At 43.5% G+C, this 18,332-nt stretch overlaps 1 protein-coding gene across 3 annotated transcripts; it reads left to right on the top strand.

Annotated features, from left to right (window-relative positions):
- The first annotated feature begins 3 nt into the window (after nt 1-3).
- Nucleotides 4-17,903, top strand: RETREG3 (reticulophagy regulator family member 3). 3 transcript variants are annotated; one of them, XM_081027277.1, is made up of 9 exons: nt 4-381; nt 8,624-8,730; nt 10,485-10,515; nt 11,440-11,566; nt 12,220-12,304; nt 13,293-13,430; nt 14,499-14,581; nt 15,198-15,330; nt 15,745-17,900. In XM_081027277.1, exons 1-9 carry the CDS (start codon nt 143-145, stop codon nt 16,200-16,202), a joined length of 1,401 nt encoding a protein of 466 aa, XP_080883403.1. In that variant the 5' UTR covers nt 4-142; the 3' UTR covers nt 16,203-17,900. The 3 variants fall into 3 exon arrangements, 2 of the variants coding, with proteins under 2 accessions (XP_080883403.1, XP_080883404.1); XR_013991842.1 differs by having other exon boundaries at nt 103-381; nt 15,221-15,330; XM_081027278.1 differs by lacking the exon at nt 10,485-10,515 and having other exon boundaries at nt 36-381; nt 15,745-17,903.
- Nucleotides 17,904-18,332: the final 429 nt, after the last annotated feature.

Here is an 18,332-nt window from a genome sequence, read left to right as displayed (position 1 = left end):
TCTGGGTGCAAGCCAACTAGAACCCATGCGCAGGCGCAGTGTGGAGGGAAGCGGCCTTCCCCGGCCAAATCGCGCATCTGCGCAGTTGGTGTTATTGTGACTGTCGGGCCGTGGCCCCGGATGTGGTGGCTGAAGGTGGGAGATGGCGGAGGCAGAGGGGGTGGCTGGAGCGCCAGGCCCAGTTTCGGGGCCGACTTTCAGGGGCCGCGGCGCTATGTCGGGCTCCTTGGAGCGGGACCAGCAGGTTGAGGCGGCGCAGCGGGCCCTGGTGGAGGTGCTGGGGCCTTACGAGCCTCTGTTGAGCCGGGTGCAGGCAGCCCTGGTGTGGGAGCGGCCAGCCAGGAGCGCCCTGTGGTGCCTGGGGCTGAACGCGGCTTTCTGGTGAGACACTGGACCCTCAGAACCCCTCCGAGGAGCGAATTCGTGAGGTTTCTTTAGGGCACTAGCTCTCGCCTCACCTGTTTTCTTCGCTGCACTGGCTCCTTCCTGTCTAATTTTGCCTCGCTTCCACTTCATCCCGCCTGCAGGCTTTGGCATCGCAGGTCTCCGTAGGGCCTTCCCGTTGTCTTCCCTCCTTTACCCGCTCCCGCACCCTCGCCCCGCACATGTGGATCTGGCAGGAGCATCTAGTAACGCCTTGAGCCGTCCGCGGTGAGCGAGGGCGCCTCATTTTATCCAGGGAAAGCTGGGTCCCATTAGGGCCATCACCTCCCTTCTCTTGTCTGCTCAAATGTGGTTTGAAGACTGTCTCTAGAGATGTTAGGAGTTATTACTGGGGTCGATGCGTGAGGCGTGGGGTCTTGGAATGGTGTCCATGGGTGTGATGAGAAAACAAGTTCGATTGGTCAGAATTAGAATTAGCCCACCCACGGAAGTGTGTGAAGTCTGAGCGTCAATGAGAGACTCCACAACTGCAACTTGAAAGTGGTAAGCTTTTAAAGAACAGGTGTGCAATAGTGCTTGTGAGATTTCACCCGTTTGGAAACCCCTTAGAATTGCGACTCTCCTTGTTCCCAGGAATCGGTGAGAGGAATGGGCATCCTTAAGCCGTGGCAATTGAGGATGTCTCCCGGTGCGTGTGAGTTTTCCTGAGCTGGCAGTGGGACTGTAAATGTATTTTAAGAATCTGTATGTTTCAGGCTCTGTGAAAATGGAACTGTGGCTTCGCTCAGTTATCATCACCTAAAGTGGACTTCGGTCTTCACAGGATCGGCCAAGCAGATCGAGGGAAAGATTATTGATCAAATTCCCAGGGAGCTGAAGAGGAGGGGTGGGGGTGCTTCTACAGCTGGATGCAATAAGACTATTCTGGATAAAGCTGACACAGAACAAGGCATGTGGTTCCAGAAATTGTTGGTTCTGCTAAACATACTTTCCTCTTAAAATTCTTGGTTTTAAAACCAACACATTTAGTATCCTTTCTCTGAAAGAAGGTTTTGCAGTCAGCTGGCGCAAAACAAATAATTCCAAGTTCGTTGACAGACAGTGTTCAGCTATTAAACGTTAATCCTCTCACAGTTTGAAGGAGACTCAGGTTAAAGTTGTCACCGTAGCCTCTGCCATTTGTTGCTTCCAGCGTCTTCAGCAAGCTTGATAATAAACTTTTTTTATAACAGCATTCTTCTTCTTCTTCTTCTTTTTTTTTTTTTTTTTTTTTTTTTGTAGGCAGTGCTTCCTTGATCCCCAGTTCCTTAACTTGTCTCCTGTTGCTCCGTGTCAGGAACGCTTAAGTGTAGCACCTCATTCAGGAGTGTTTACCAGAATGACCTTTTCTTCTCCCACTACCTCCCCATCCTAACCCCTAACCCCAGACCATCCTGTCAAAACTTCATTCCCTACATTGGGAATGTACTTCGAGGAAAAACGTTGGTCCTCAATCAACCAGTTTGTATCAAAGTGTGACTGGCTGATATATAAAAACTTTATCAGGATTGAAATGAATCCTAATAAACCAAGGGTTTATTAATGCAAATGGATCTGTCACAGGTATGTTGTTATTTTTGAGACGGGGACTTTCCACATATCCCTTGCCCGAGAGAGATTTTTGAAGTGGAATGCAGGTGCAGGTCTACACATACGGAGCTCTTCTGGCTGAGATACACCTTTCAATGTTACAGTGTCAGCCTTAATTTTCAGGCCCGCCACAGTGTTTACTTAAGTTTGTTAATAGGCTGTGTTTGGAAGCTCACCCAGATCCCCTTTTCCTACTCTTGGAATCTTAGCATTGTGATGGGTCTTTATCTCTGGCATTTCCTGGTAGCTTGTCTGCTGTGTATCCCGAACAGTTACTCTTGTGATTCCCATCATACTCTAAGTAGGTGGGGGGGAGAGAGAGGAAAATGAGGGTGTGACTCTTGAGATTGAAAGGGCAAATGAGTATGCCATTTATGGAGAAGACTCAGACCTGTGAAGGGTACAGAATGACTGATAGTCCAGAGGCTCAGGTAGTTTGGCATTAGCGTTCACAGGATTGTTTGTTTTAGGGAATGTGCTTGCTTGGAAGGTAGTTTGAGGTTCAGAAGGAAAGACTTCATATTGCAGGAGCATTATATGGAATATGGGTGTCTGTTTACCTTTCAATTCGGAATGTCAAAGAGGGACTGTTTAATTCTTGGACATTTTAAGTGTTTAGGAAATGAAAGAGAATAATTGGCTCAGGTCAGAGAAATCAATTCTGAAACATTTTTCTTTTATTATTGTTTTGAATAGTAATATATCACTAACTGAGGTGTTTTATACATTTTGAGGTATTATAAGATGGGGTAGGAGTACAGAAAATCAGAATTCAGGTAGTCGGTTTCACTGTTCTGTATTATCAGTGAAGGTTTTTCTGTACCTGTAAATGTGCCCTCTTAATAAAAAACAACAACATAAAGATAGAGATAGATGTAGATACCTCGTTACTGTAGTATTTCAAGGCTTTCACTCTTGTTTTTTTTTTTTTCTTTTTCCAGTTCCAGAGATCTTTTTCAAGATCAGAGATCTTCCAGCTTATATTGCTCCTGGTCACTGATATGTTATTATCTCTAGGATAATAACAGACATGTCAGGCCTCCCTCTCCAATTGCTTGTTTTATCATTAACCTCAACATCACCTATAAATGAGTGATTTGGGGGAAGAATATCTGAGTCAGCAAGCGTGTATCCAGACAGGGTCAGAATAGAAGAACATGTTCAAGTAACTTTTTAGTTTAACTCAGACCTTGGAGATAAGGGGAGAACAACAGAGCCCTGGAAATGGGTGTGAAATCCAAGCACCCCTTCTGTGAAGAGCACATAGTTCCAGGAGGGCTAGATGACTGTTGAGCTACTTTCCAGTTTCTCTCTCTTCCTCTCTCTCTCTCTCTCTTTCTGTTTTTTTTTTTTTAAATTAAATTCATTGCCTTTTCTGTTTTTAACATTCTATGATTCTAAGTGGTCTTTAAATTCAGATATTGACTTACAGCAATCCACAGGCCGATGTTTTTTATTGGGATCTGCTTTTCTGGTCACTCGTCTGAGTTAACCATACTGTATTCTCAGGGGTATTATGAAATCTATTGTTTTCACAATTGAAAAAAAACAGAGTGTTTCCTCTCCCCGCCTCTACTCCCCAAATAAAACAATGACCCAAGAAGTGATTAAAGATATGTAGAAATTCTGATTTAACAGGTTAGAATTTGAGTGAAAGACAATAGTGGGGAACAGGAAATGGAAGGGAGAGCCCATTTAAGTAGAGACATTTGTTCTGTGAAAAAAAATTTACACAAAATTTCAGATGAAATCTATTGAGCAAATGTCTCTGATGATAGTCTTTGGAGGATTCTTGTTGCTTTTAGTAGCCAAGAAGACTCCCAAGGATGCCTTGGCTTTCTTTTGCCTCTCTTTCTGTCAGTTGTTATCTGTCCTAATTATAAGGTTGGGTGCTTTCTACCCATTAACATACGGTAGGTCATAGCAGCTAGCTGGTTTCATTTCTGGTTTTGTGCAAGCAGTAACTATCACTACATGACATAGATTGACTTAATTTTTTTCATTCTCATTTACCAGTGACTGGCTCATTAACCAGACAGCCACAAGTACTGAACAATAATGGGCTTTCTGTCCCAATAGGATGGGATGCTTTGTTCTGAAGGGCCACTGAGACAAGCTTACTCTGTAATAACAAAAGAACCCAGACATAGTATCTTCTTTGGTTGAAAATAGACATGATCTTTATTTTGTTTATAATTATAATAGAAACTTTAATTTCTAGCAAACTCTAATTTACATGTACTAATCATGAGGATCCATGGTATAGTTAACCTCAAAAAAATTGTTTAGTTTTGGAATTTCTTATGATTTTTCTGGACACCACATTGTTTTCCCAAGGAATATTTTATTTAGATTGATAATTAATTGGATTTAAGTCCCTGATAAAGGGGATGGACAGTTTACAAGAAGGCAAAAAATAATAAATCAATGGATACATAAAATTTCACTCCCAGTAATAAAAAATTCTAATGTAAATGGCAATGAGTTACTAATTTCTGCTTATTAAGTTTATAAAAATACTACTTTTCAGGGGAATTATGGAAAAACTGGCATATGGTTGATAGGAACATACATTTGACAGGCTTTCTGGAAAGTAATTTGGCAACATGTATTAATAAGATACTTAAAAAGTTAATACCTTTTTAGGTGCTGGGGAAAATGGGGAGTGATTGCTAATGGGGATGGGTTTTTTTGGGGGGTCGATGAAAATGTTTTAAATTATATAGTGGTGATAGTTGCACAACTTTGAATATACTAAAAACCATTGAATTAGATAATTTAAAAAGAAAAAGTTTTATGGTATACCAACTGTATCTCAATAACATTGTTAAAAAAAGTTAATGCCAGTAATTCCACTTAAAGTAGTTAATCATAAATAAGGACAAAGATTTATGCTCAGTGATATATAGTTCAGCTTTACTTTATTACATTAAAAATTGGAAACATCTTAGTTCAATTAGGGAGACGTTTAAGAGACTACATATATATATATATGATGCAATCATTTTTAAAGTTTTTGATGCTTTTCTGGTGATATAGGAAAACATACCTATGTATTATTGAGTGAAGAAGAAGGTTTTTAAACCACATATGCCATATACTCCCATGGAGTTTTTATATATGAATTTTTTTAAAAAGAAGAGAATAACCTCTGTTCACTTTTTGGGGTATATATGTAGATAATGGGTCATTTAAAAAACTTTTTAATGGAAAATTGGAGACATATACGTAAGTAGACAGAATAATATTATGCACCACCATATACCCAGCTTTAAACATTTTCACTTCATGGCCAATTTTGTGTCTTCTGTACCCCAATTTCCCATCTCCTCCTTTATTATTTTGAGGCAAATACATATCATTTAATCTGTTTCAGTATGTGTCGCTGAAAAATAAAGACTTAAAAATACTATTATAGTATCACATGTAAAAAATTAATGATTCTAGTCAGTGGTCAAATTTCCAATTTTCTCGTGTCATTTTGTGTGTTTTTTAAACTGTTTGGGTTAGGATCCAAATGAAGTCCCCATATTGTGACTCACAGCTGTGACTCATATACCTTTTGTAAAACTTGACAGATTCACCTTCATCTGCAGGCCAAAACCCAGTACCCTTTGTCATGAAATGCCCTTCACGATCTGACTCCTGCCTGTCTCCCCGTACTCATCCCCTCCCTCTGTTCTTTATGTTTCAGTTCTGTCAGACTACTTGTCTTAAATATGTCATGCCAGCTGGCTGTTCTCCCTATCTGAATGAATGTCTTCTCCTTCTCTACAACCTTTTGTTGTGTTTTCTCACCATTTGTCTTTCAAATCCCAGCTTAGATTCCTCTTGTTTGTTGTTATTACCATGTCATGTTATATTGCAAACCCACAGACACATAAATACACTTACGAGTAAGGTCCATGTCTGACTCTTCCCTGCAACAGGACTTAGCATATCATAGACACTCAGATGTTTGTGGCATTGAGTTGAAGCAAAGGGGGCCTGTAACAGGCTACTAACATAGTCCAGGTCTTAGAGACACGGTATTTTTATTGCTTCCTCTTTGGAAAACTGACGGTTTTTAGGAGAGCTTACTATCCTTCCTTATCCCAATTTATATTTGTGTTAGTATTGCGACATGGAAGCAATAGCACTGGGGTACAAGAAGCTCTAGGGCCCTTTTCCTTGGCCTTGTTAAATTGGCTTGTTTGTTGGGGTGATGAACTGGCTTTGGAGGAGAGATTAATGGCCTAGGGCGGCTTTAGAGGCTTATTTCTGTTAAGCTGCTCTCATTCTTTAATCTCATATATAATTACAATATCCTTTAAGTAGTGGGGTGGAAAAATTGGAAAAATTGGTGACTGGATTTCTAAGTTCTTGTTTTCTTCCATCCCTCATTCTTTGTATAGTTTAAAAATTGATAGAACAGGGATTCATATTTATTGAAAACAAAGTACAAAAATGTCTAGAGATAAAAATTAAAGTTCCTCTGCCAGTTCCTGCATGTGTATGTGTATTCATATATGCACACCGATAAACTTTTTAAAAAATGTGATAGGGATTATACTCTTGGTATTGTTCTGTGATTATGTCAAGTCATTAGGTCATGTTGAGTTGAGAAGAGGTCATTTATAACCAGCTCCTGGTCATCCTTACCCTTGTTCGATCAGTTACCGTGATACTAGCTAATAACACTTCTACATTGTAAAATTGAAGAGCTATGTGTTAGGCATCTTAGGTGTCTTGTATTTTCTTGTCTTTTTAGCAGAATCAAGTATGGTTTTTTGGGGTGATTTTTCTGGGTGATTATGTTGTTTCTAATACATACAAACACTTCTGCAAGATTTATTATTGTTAACATCACATAATAGATGAGGCTTGAAGAGGTTAAGGTAATTTATTCAAGGTCGCATGACTAAAAGTGGCTGTTCAGAGAATCAGGCTCAAGCTAACCTATTAATAACTTTAAAAGCCATGCCTAACTGCCCTGCTGAACCACCTCTGTGGTGATGCTTTCGGCTTCCCTCGAGATCTTACCAGTCTCTGGTGATGACTAGTGTTGTTTTCCCCAGTCTCTTGCAAATCAATACTTCTGTAAAATGCAAAATAATGTGTTACTAGAAAAATAAGTTTAAAAAGGCATAGACAACACAATCCCAAATATAGTTTTAGATTCAAAATTACTTGGTCAAATTGCTATACAAATTTCTAAATGCTCACTTTCAATTTCTATCCTTACTTCTCCATAGCCTGATGACGTCAGCTTGTGGCCCGCCCTGAACTACATACACTGTGCAAGGCACTGCCTTCAAGGCTTTAGGGTGGTGTAATAGAAAGACTCATAAGAACTAGTTTTTGTTTTAAATATTTTATTGTGAAAGATTTTAAATACATACAGAGGTATGGAAAATAGTACAAATAAAGAATCCTATGTACTGTCACCCAGCTTCAGCAATTATCAACTCATGGTCAGTCTTGTTTCATCTTCTATCATACCCTGTCCCTTGCCAAACTATTATTTTGATTCAAATCCCACACATCATGTCATTTCATTCATAAATATTTTAGTATGTATCACTAAAAGATAGAGACGCTAAAAACAACTTCCGGGGTGGCCGGTTAGCTCATTTGGTTGGAGTGTGGTGCTAATGTCACCAAGGTTGCTGGTTCGGTCCCTGTGTGGGCCACTGTGAGCTGCGCCCTCCTTAAAAAAACAAAAAAAAACATTACTTCCATAATATTATCACACACTTTAAAAAATTAACAGTAATTCCTTAGTATCTTCGGATGTGCTGTTAGTGTTCAGATTTCCCAGATTGTAAATACCTATGGTTGATTCCTTCAAATAAGAACTAGCTTTTCCTTCATTCTGTTAATATGATACATTTATTGATTTGTGTATGTTGAACCACCCTTGAATTCCTGGAATAAATCCCAGAAATCTATCATGGTATGTAATCCTTTTAACATCTGCTGAATTCAGTTTGCTGATATATTATTTTGCATCTTATTTACAAGGGATATTGGTCTGTACTTTCCTTGTAGTGTCTTTGTCTGCTTTGGTATTGGAGTCATGCTGGCCTCATAAAATGAATCAAGAAGTATTCCCTCTTCTTCAGTTTTTGGGAAGAGTTTAAGAAGGATTGTGTCTAATTCAGAAGAACTGGCTTTTAGCTTTAACTTCAGTGCTTGCTTTCTATGTGACCTTGAGAAATCATTTTACTTTTTTGGGTCTCAGTTCCTTCATCTGTAAAAGGATATCTACTTGAATTAAATGCTCTTTAATGCATCTCTGTAAGTTTGTTGCCCTATACTCGGGTCTAATTTAGTAGAAAGGTGTTTGCTTTCATCATGACTTGTTATCAAGGATGAATTTCTCCCTGAAGTGAATAGAATCATTTAACTTGAAAGAGGCTTTGAGAGGTTATTTGGTTTAGTCCTCTGCCTTTATAGAAGCAAATTAATTATCTCTGCCCCATAGGTAAAATAGCAGAAGTTCAAGTGGTTTTTCTCAAGGTATGTAACTAGGATTAAGTCCATTTACTACAGAGGCTGTAGTGCACACGTGGTCTTTTCTGAAATTAGCTTACTTGGATAATGATGTTCTGTTTCCCCCTCTCTCTAGGTTCTTTGCACTGACATCCCTTCGTCTCGTGTTTTTACTTGCATTCAGCTCCATGGTCATAGTGTGTATAGATCAATGGAAAAACAAAATCTGGCCCGAAATAAGAGGTGAGTGTGAAAGCATTTAGAACACTCTGAACTGGAAATGGTCTTTCCTATAATTTTTAACCTTTAGTTTTGGGGGTTTATGAGGGAGTATGTGGAATTAGGCATCTCTTTTGGTGTCCGAATTATTGGCTTTAGGAGATGCTTGAAGGGCTAGTGCCCCATCTGTATGGAGTTCCTTAGAATTGAGTTCTGCCCTTTCCATTGTTAAGCTCAGGAAATCTTATCTCCACCACCTGAGATATTCTTGCCCTCATAGTTGGCCTGCGGAATAAGTAGTCCTTAAGTAGTCCTCAAATTTTTAAAAAATAATTCACCTCGTTGGATACTGCATCTTTACTGAGGCAGTATCCATTTGCCTCTCAGGAATTTCTTTTAAAGATTGTTTATTTGCAAAGCACTAAGCTAGGCATTATGACTTATATGAAGTACTCTAAGATATAGTTCCTTTTCTCAAAGATTATACATAAAGAAACATAAGAAAAGTTAAATGACAGTTATAGAGCAGTACCAGAGATGTCACAGTGCAATTTGTGATTAGGATGTTTGTCATGTATTTTTGCCTTACCTCAAGCCTTGAATGAAGCAAAAGATTTGGACAGGTAGAGAGAAAGTATGTCTCCAGAGGGGCCAGGAGCCTGATTAGTCTGAGGAACCGGAAGCTGCAAAGCATCACCTAAGAACAGGGAATCGGTCCGTTTCATGGGAGTGGAGAGGAAATAAAAGGAGTGCTCGGGAATAAAACTGAAAGCATGTCGGAATTAGCTTTTATAAAGCTTTAAAGTTAGACTTAGAAGTTTAGACTTTATCCTGTTGGTAGTGGGTAGTCATTGAAAAATATTAAAATTCGAGCTATGTGCTGAGATAGTAAAGATTAATTAGATAGCATTTTACAGGACCACCTGGAAGGAGCAAAGGGGGAAAGAGGGAGAACTGATAGGGGACTGTGGCAGTACCTGTGAGAAGTAGTCAGAGAGGTGTCTATGTAAACAAATGGTCGAGAGCTATGAAAGGGGAAGCGATGTCAAGACTGATAAGTAGGGGTTAAGAGAGTAAGGGATAAAAGCCGACTTTGGGATTTTAAAGCTAGGAGAGTCGGAGAATGGCATTGCAATTGGCAGATATAGGCAATGTCAGGCGGGAAGTCAGTTTGAGTGGGGAGCAAGAGCGAGGAAAATTGGTGTAGGTTTTGGACATGTTAATTTTGAAGTGTTGGCAGGATATGCAAACCGGAGTGCACAGCTTTTAAATATATTCCCATCCTGTTCTGCAGAGACTTCAAGAAATCAATGTAGTTCATCCACCTGTCTTATAGCTGGCGAATGTCAAAAGACTTTACATCACTCATTGTAGTGAATGAGTCTCTTCTGAAAGAGGATAGGCAGATTTCTAGTTTTGGACTAGTTGTAACATGCCTCGGGAACCTGGTGCACATTGATGTGTGTGAGCAGCCCAGACACACTTGGGGTGGGTGGACCATTTTCCACCTGCACATTGGCTCTCAGCTGTAGTAATGAGAAGGGGCCCTACTGCGGCATTTGGATCCTCCCCACCCCTCACGCTGCTGGAGAAACAAGCAGGCATCAGCTATCATTCCCTTGTCGGCAGCTCCCTAACTCTGGCAGTATAACATAGTGTCTCCTTTGTATTCCTTTTCCCCAAACCTATTAAAACTTGAGCTGTCAGACCAACAGCCTAACATTTTCATGTTTAGTTTTCCCTACCAACTAATGCTGGTGTTTGTTTTAATATTGTAGTGCCAAGACCCGACGCATTAGACAATGAGAGGTATGGAACACTGATTAAATCCCTTTTTGTTGCTCTGATTGATTCTCTTGTAATATTCTGGTTACATGTTGTTAACTCCATGTTCTGGACAAAGTGTAAGCTTAGAACCTAGTCTGTTCCAAATAATCATTTTAACAAATCCTAAAGTTCAGGCAGCAATATGTTGAGATGGTTAGTATCCTCTGATGTTCACAAGATAAGTTTCTGGAAAAAACCAAAATGCATTACCGAGCCCCATAACTTGACATGCCAGGCAATTAGTTGCGTAATCCAGCCCTAGTGTGAAAACCTAGAGGCAACATACTGCGTTTGTCTCCTGGCTTTTATACCAAGTCATTTAGTGTTTTCTGTGACCTCTGGCTGTTTAAAATTCTCTGGTCAGAAAACACATAGGTTCCTGGCATCAGCAAGCCAAAGATTCCTCTTGTGTCTTACAGCTCCTGCTTTCATTTCTCAGTTCACTCATCTCATATGTGTGATCCAAGGAATTTTCTCTGCTGTGGTTTATTTTGATTTTGTTTTATTTTCTCTCTGACGGGCGCATCCACCATGGTCTCCCCCTCAGCAGCAATGGTGTCAGACTGTGCTTTACTTCCATCCCTGGATTGCAATCACAGTAAATTGCAATGGTCTGAATGCGGGGATGATGTTTCTACGCACAGGGCCTTGGTGGCAGGCTTACACACGTGGATTGGGCTGCTTGCTCATAGGGTGGAGTTGTCAGAACAAGTTTGCCCTCCTAGTCCCTAAATTCAAGTTTCAACCTGGTGAGCCAAGAAGCAAGTCATGCTTCACCTCCAAAGCACCTAGGACTAGCCACTCCCCAGCCCCTATTTACACCCGGAAGCATTGGCTGCCTACATAGCAAGATGGGGGGAATCCTCAACACCCTCCTTTCACAGCTCCCCCTTCTCTCTCCCATAGCTGGGGCTTTGTGCACCCTCGGTTGCTCAGCGTGCCCGAGCTCTGTCATCATGTAGCTGAAGTCTGGGTTAGTGGGACCATTTTCATAAGGAATCTTTTGCTTTTCAAAAAGCAAAACCCAGGCAAGGTAAGACTCTTCCCTTTTTCATGTTCATTTCTGGCTTCTCAGTTCAGTTCATGCTAAACTGAAACAGCCCTTTTACTTCATATCCTCATTCAAGAAAGAAAAGATCATGATGTTTGTAGAGACAAAGGGAAATGGTAGGAAAGAGCTTCTGACTAGCCACTAGGACTAAGGCAAGAGCTTGATGACTCTTCCTTTGGGTGCTTGCCACTTAGATTCGGCCATCTTCCTGCCCCAGAATGAGAAAGAACGCTTGCTTGTGTGCATTCTGTGTCATATTAAACATGTGGTAAGGTTGTTGGGTTTTTAAATTTATTTACTTATTTGTTTTTCACTTTGACTTAAAAACCCACCACCAATACTTGCTTTCAGAGAGAATTTTTGGCTAAGTCCTATTCAAACCACTTCCCCAACGTGAAAGGTAAAACCCCACGGGGTTAGCCACATAAAAGAAGTTTGAACAGAAGTGGACGTCCTCCCAAACAGAATTACCACTGGATGTAACAGTGGCTCAGTCCATCTTTCATTCTGACATGTTCATGCTTTACTCATAGGTCATAAGGAATTATTTCAGTCACGTTTCCACTTACCTCCTGTCCCCACCCCAGTCCCCTGCCATGTAGCAGAAACTTAATACTGTTTCCTGACTCCCCCAGTTCTGTTTGCTGAGCTGTGGGATACTGACCTTTTTGGCCGTCTTGGGCCGCTACGTCCCTGGGCTCCTGCTGTCCTACTTAATGCGTAAGTATGGCGTATACTTTCCCCTGGGAGCTTACCCTACTCATAGCTTTTCCAGCCACAGCTAACTCTGGGTCTAGGGAGAGGAGTTTTATATTTTGGTTCTCTAGGAAATTATCTTTGTATTTTCATGACCTGTTTAGTGTCATGAAAATATCTTCTTACCTGTAGCAGGCTTCCCACAAAGAAAGTATTTTTCTTACCAAGTCAGCTTTAGAAATTGACAAGGGTCCACTAACATACTGTGTTTCCTCAAAAATAAGACCTAGCCACATCATCAGTACTAATGCGTCTTTTGGAGCAAAAATTAATATAAGACCCGGTATTGTATTGCGTTATACTATGTTATATTTTATTATATTATATTACACCCTGTCTTATAGTGTATTATATAAAACCGGGTCTTGTATTAATTTTTGCTCCAAAAGACGCATTAGAGCTGATGGTGCAGCTAGGTCTTATTTTGGGGGAAACACGGTATGTTAGTGGACCCTTGTCAACTCTTAGGGGATCCCCTAGTAGGTTTTGTTTACCCTAGAGCACTGTTTTCCCCCACCTGGAGCACAGTTTTATAAATGTAGTTACTTTCTATTGGCATGAACTCTGCTACTTGAGGCTGGAAGACCTGAGTGGTTATGGCTGTGGCCATTGTATATTAAGCTCCCATGACTCGTTGCGTAGTTTCTGAGCCATTGTTAACTATTTGGCTTTGTTTATGGCCCAGTGATACCCACATGCAGGTGAACACCCTGTCTGGTCTGCCCTCGATATATCAGCAGCACATTCGGCTGTGCACGGCCCTGTAGGTAGCTGCAAAAGTCTGTCCTCCCAAACCCCCTCAGGTAGTAGGGGAGACTAGAGAAGATGACAGCAGAATTACGCAGAACTGTTCCACACTGAGTGTCCAGTCCCTCAGGACACAATAGCAGAGGGACAGGTAGGACTGTTTTCTGCAGCCCCTCTCTATCTTGCCACTGTTTCTTCCTCTCAGTTGTCACTGTCATGATGTGGCCCCTTGCTGTGTATCACCGACTGTGGGACCGAGCCTACGTACGGCTGGAGCCAGCTCTGCAGCGGCTGGACTTCAGTGTCCGTGGCTACATGATGTCCAAGCAGAGAGAGAGACAATGTAAGTGTCAGGGGGTGGCCTCTTTCTATTTGGGCAATTTGGGGAAAGGTAGGGAAGGCCTACAGGTCTTGTATAATAGGTAAGTTGAAAGTGGGAGAAGTGGGATGTAGTTGGTATATAATGGGTGGTAGGTAAAAGTGATACTCTATTCCAGGGAAATCTATGCAGGCTGACCAATTTTTCCCACTTGGAATTCTAGACACTCCCATTTTAAACAAATCTGAGGAAAGCGCTCCCAGGTTGAATAAAAGACAGTGAAGATATCCGTAATGTTTGCTTTTTCTGAAGCACTTTGTGTGTCCAAGCACCGTGCTGACTGCTCTCCATATATCATTTTATTTAACCTTTACAACAGCTTTGAGAAGAGAGTGGTATTACCTTCCTTTTTAAGTTGAGGAAATTGAAGTTCACAGTTAGTAAATGGCAGAGCAGGTCTTTTAGACCCCTAGGCTGGGCCTCTCTTCACTACTGAGAGCTGCCTTTCAAAGGTGCTTTCAGAACTGCTGCCTCATAAGCCAGAAGTGTAAGAGCCTGAGACCCTCCAACACGGGAATAACAGTCCTGTGAACTATTTCCTCTCTTCTGTGGTCTGACCAATTTGGCTGTTTCATTAAGCCCTGGCCTTCAAAGAGCCCTGCAGGTGGTCACCAATGCCCAGCTCCCCTTGGGGCAGCCAGTTGAATAGTATTAGTCCTCAAAAGCCTGACTTAACTAAGGTGGGATAACTCCCTTTGCCCTCTCTATGATAGTGTCCATTTCCCACCTTGACATCTGGTCTGGCCCTCGCCGATCCTGAGCTGTTGACAAGCTTCGAAGTTGATCATCTGACTAGATTGGCAGGGGGGGCTGTTGGACGGAGAGCTGTAGAAAGAGAGATCTTTCTCTCCTGTGTTGTCAGCTTACCTGCCACTTAGCCTCAGCAGCCCACCCTCAGACCTGGTTACGCAGGCATAGGCCATATTCCAAAGGCTTAGTTCTCTTATGTTCTCATTTTATGCCTTTAGTTCCAAAGCGGGTGGGGGTGTCCCCCAAGGGGAGGTGTCAAGGCCTTCTTCCCTCTCCACATAGTGCGCCGCAGAGCTCTGCACCCAGAATATGCCATGGACAGCCACAGTGACAGTGAAGAGGAGCTTGCTGCCTTCTGTCCTCAGGTATCTTGGGTGCGGGAGCTACACCACTAGCTGGTTTTCTTTAGCTCCCTTTTACCATCTGGCACCTCACAGTTAGGCAGTAAACTCATGGGTTCAAGGCCTTACCCCACCCCTCTCGCTCCCCAGAGCTATGAGGAGAGAAGCCAGTGTTACATTAGCACTTTATATTGTATTGTACGTAGATCTCACTTTGAGCCTGATGACCAGCACATCCTCTTCCATGTCTCCTTTGAGTCCCTACCATCATGACAGAACTTCAGGAACTGGTGTGATCATCTTTTAAACAGCCCAGCCCACCTTTGGTCAGTCAGTGTCTGTGTCCTCCAGGCTCCTATGAAAGGATTCTCTGGGTCAGATGTTTGCTTGAGAGGAGGTGGCTGGTTGTTTCCCAAGACTGCTTTCCTTCCTGTGCTCAAGATGAATGAAGATGGGTGTTTTCCTGTGGGGAACAGCCTGAAAGGGGTTGAAATTTTGACTAAAGTCCCCATCCACACCTAGTTCCACTGTCGGTGTTAGAGTAGCTTTTAGGGCCAACTAATTAAGCTGTAACTGGGGAGCTGCACCTGCTCTTAATGGCGCCATGTCTTCAGGCTTGTCGGTCTTTTCTTTTCCTAAGCTGGATGATTCTACTGTTGCCAGGGAATTGGCCATCACAGACTCAGAGCACTCGGATGCTGAGGTCTCCTGTACAGACAACGGCACATTCAATCTTTCACGGGGCCAAACACCTCTAACAGAAGGCTCTGAAGGTGAGGGAACCTTGGACCTGAGTGGATAATGGCTCTGACTGTGGCCTTTCAGCTTCCCCAGATCGAGGGGATACTGCCCCTTCCTCTCCTGTTTTCTGAGGAGTGCATCAGGTGGCAAAGCAGCTTAGGGGTATGGCGACAGCCAGGATGGCACAGCTGCTCTTAGAATGCTCCGTTCCTTAGTCACCTCAGGTTGTAGGTTCATGGTGGGCATAGTGGAAGAAGAGGGGGCAGTTCTTTGGCCAGTAGAGATGCCTGTAATCTCTGACTGGAGGGGGAAAGCTGACCAGTGCCACGGGTTTGCTTCACTCTTAGATGTCCAGGGTGGAAAAGTCTGGTTGCATGGGACTGTGTGGGGATGAGGCACAGGAGAGCCAGGCAGTTGCCATGTCTGACAGCCTTCTGTTCTCCCAGACCTCGATGGTCACAGTGATCCGGAGGAATCCTTTGCCAGAGACCTTCCCGACTTCCCTTCCATTAACGTGGATGCTGCCGGCCTGGAGGATGAGGACGATACCAGCATTGGGATGCCCAGCTTGATGTACCGTTCCCCACCAGGGGCTGAGGGGCCCCAGGCCCCCGCTGCCAGCCGGGACGAGGCTGCACTCCCGGAGCTCCTGCTTGGTGCCCTGCCTGCAGGATCCAACCTCACCAGCAACCTTGCCAGCCTGGTCTCCCAGGGCGTGATTCAGCTGGCCCTGTCAGGGGCCTCCCAGCCAGGCCCTTCGGGCCCACCGCCCCAGAGAGCAACAAGAGGCTTCCTCCGGGCCCCCAGTTCAGACCTGGACACCGATGCTGAGGGGGATGACTTTGAACTTCTGGACCAGTCAGAGTTGAATCAGCTGGACCCTACCAGTTCCAGGAGCCACTGAGGCAGAGACTCCTTTTGGGGGTCACGGTGTTTTTTTCCCCTCCTCATCCCACTTAAGGTGAAGGGACAAGGGAAAAACCCAAGTCCCATCCCCTGAATTATGTGTGTATGCCTGGCTGCTGCACAGAGGACTGCTGAGAGAGGATACTCCCTCCCCTGCTACCAGCTAGACACCCATTTCTGAACTCAGTCACTGCAGTGAGGGTGTGCTTCCCCAGGGAGGGTTCTCTCTATCAGGATGGTACTTTGGGGGAACAAAGTAGTCAGGGGATCCCCTTTGAGGGAGTGCTGCTGTTTGCTTCTAGGTATGGGTGCTCGAGGGCCCTCGGTGATAAAAGAGCCCTTCCTTTCCTTCCTCCTCCATCACGTCCCTAAAGCTCCAAGTCAGGCAGCAGCTGGAAGAGTTACACTGTCATTCTCCTCTTTTGCTAAGCCATGATTTGATTTGTCTGTTTCCAAGCAATCGTGTCCTTTGATTCTGCAGAGCAGGTGTGTTCCCTCTACCCCAGCCCATCCTCATTTCTTGAGGCCTAACCCCCAGTGCTCTAAAGTATTGCTTGTGAAATTTAAGAACTGTGAACATGATGTGGGGGTGGGCCTCTTCTACATTACCTTGGGCTGTTGGGTCAGCTGGCAGGGAGGGTGAGTGCCTCGGTATCTCATGGTTTCACTGAATCTTCTGGAGCTGTCTGGTTATCTTTGGTGCTTCCAACCCCTGGGTCCATTTGACCATCTGTCTGAGCAACAAGCAAAGCAATACCATACCATACCATACCCATTTCCATGATCCTTCCCTGCTCCTCCTTTGGAGAAGCAATAATTCCATAAGGGATGTCAGAGTAGCACTTTACAAATGACTCAGTGGCATTCATCCCAGGAGCCACCAGCTCTTCTTACACCAGCTATTACTCCCTGTTTAGTTCCTTTTTAATCTTGAACTGCTTGCCAACTTGGTAGGACCTCTTTTAAGGATGAGCCCGGTTAGCAAGAGTGTGTCTGTACAGCAGAGACCCCTCTAAAGGGTTCTCTGTTAGACTGCCCCTAGTAAAATCATGTGAGACAAAAGCTAAAAATGGTAATCAATTCTAAACCTGTGCCAGCCTGCAGCCTTTCTTTGCCTCCCGTCAGAGCTCAAGCCAAACTTCTCTTTCCCTCTGCATTAACCCTTTGCTGATCCTCAGGGACCACTCCTCCAACACCCCCACACCTGCGTGAGGGATGCTAGACAGCCCATTTTCACGTGCTGCAGGTGGAGTGTGCTGACATGTTCGTGCTTGGTTGATGGACAAGGGAGAGGCCAGAGAGTGAAAATAGTTAACAGTGAGAAGGGAGAGAGCTAGGTGCCTGTTTCATAGTCACTTTTGTGTGAAAGTTAGGGATAATGGCATCTCCCCACGTCAGGGTTCTCAAAACAGGTTGGACACCTTATCTCCTCTCGGAGCCCAGATGTCTCACAGGTGAGCTCTGATGTGGAAAAAAACAGAAGGTGTGGGAAAGGAGTGGGGTTTTGTGTGTTTGCATGAGTGTGTGTAGCTTCAGGCCTTGGGAGTTAGCAAAAGGGAGGGAAAGGAGAGCAAAGTCTTTGGAAGGTGTTTCTTAGACCTGGGGATCCTGCTCTGAATCTCCGTAGTCCTCCACTGTGAATTGGGGTGGGGTGGGGGTGGGAGGGGTTCTGGGGAATAAATCTTGTACGAGAACAATCTTTGACTGATGTTGAATGGTGTCCTACCCTTGATAGGTCTTGTTAATCTGCGATATGATTAATTTCAGGAGGTGACAGCGTCAGAAGTGGCAGCCCAGGTGTGCAGGACCCACTTGCCCGTACCTATTTTTCCAAAACAGTCACCATGGTCTGAGGACACTAGCCCCTCCCCTGGAGAGCCCAGACGTGAGCGTCACTGGCACTCTTGGCCTGCAGTTCCATCGTTTCTAATTTTTAATATTGCCCCCCGAATGTGTGAAGTACGTTTCAAGGCTAATGAGATTTTAGGTAACAGAAGGCTTTACAAAGGAGCACCATGCTCTGGATTGTTTGAGCTGCAGGGACAGCTGCTCTTTGGCCTTCAGCTGACCTCAGAAACTAGAAATACTTATTTTAGGCTTTGTCCCATCGGCCACTGTGGGCAGGAGT

This window comes from Rhinolophus hipposideros (genome assembly GCF_964194185.1).
Source record: "Rhinolophus hipposideros genome assembly, chromosome: 20".
Classification (NCBI taxonomy): Eukaryota; Metazoa; Chordata; class Mammalia; order Chiroptera; family Rhinolophidae; genus Rhinolophus; species Rhinolophus hipposideros.
This window is presented reverse-complemented; position numbering and strand designations above follow the sequence as displayed.

Excerpts from the sequence above, each read along its gene's own strand:
- RETREG3 (XM_081027277.1), top strand. The coding sequence starts at position 143 with ATGGCGGAGGCAGAGGGGGTGGCTGGAGCGCCAGGCCCAGTTTCGGGG. Across the intron at positions 14,582-15,197 it reads TTGCTGCCTTCTGTCCTCAG|CTGGATGATTCTACTGTTGC; the intron begins GTATCTTGGGTG and ends TCTTTTCCTAAG. Across the intron at positions 15,331-15,744 it reads TCTAACAGAAGGCTCTGAAG|ACCTCGATGGTCACAGTGAT; the intron begins GTGAGGGAACCT and ends CTGTTCTCCCAG.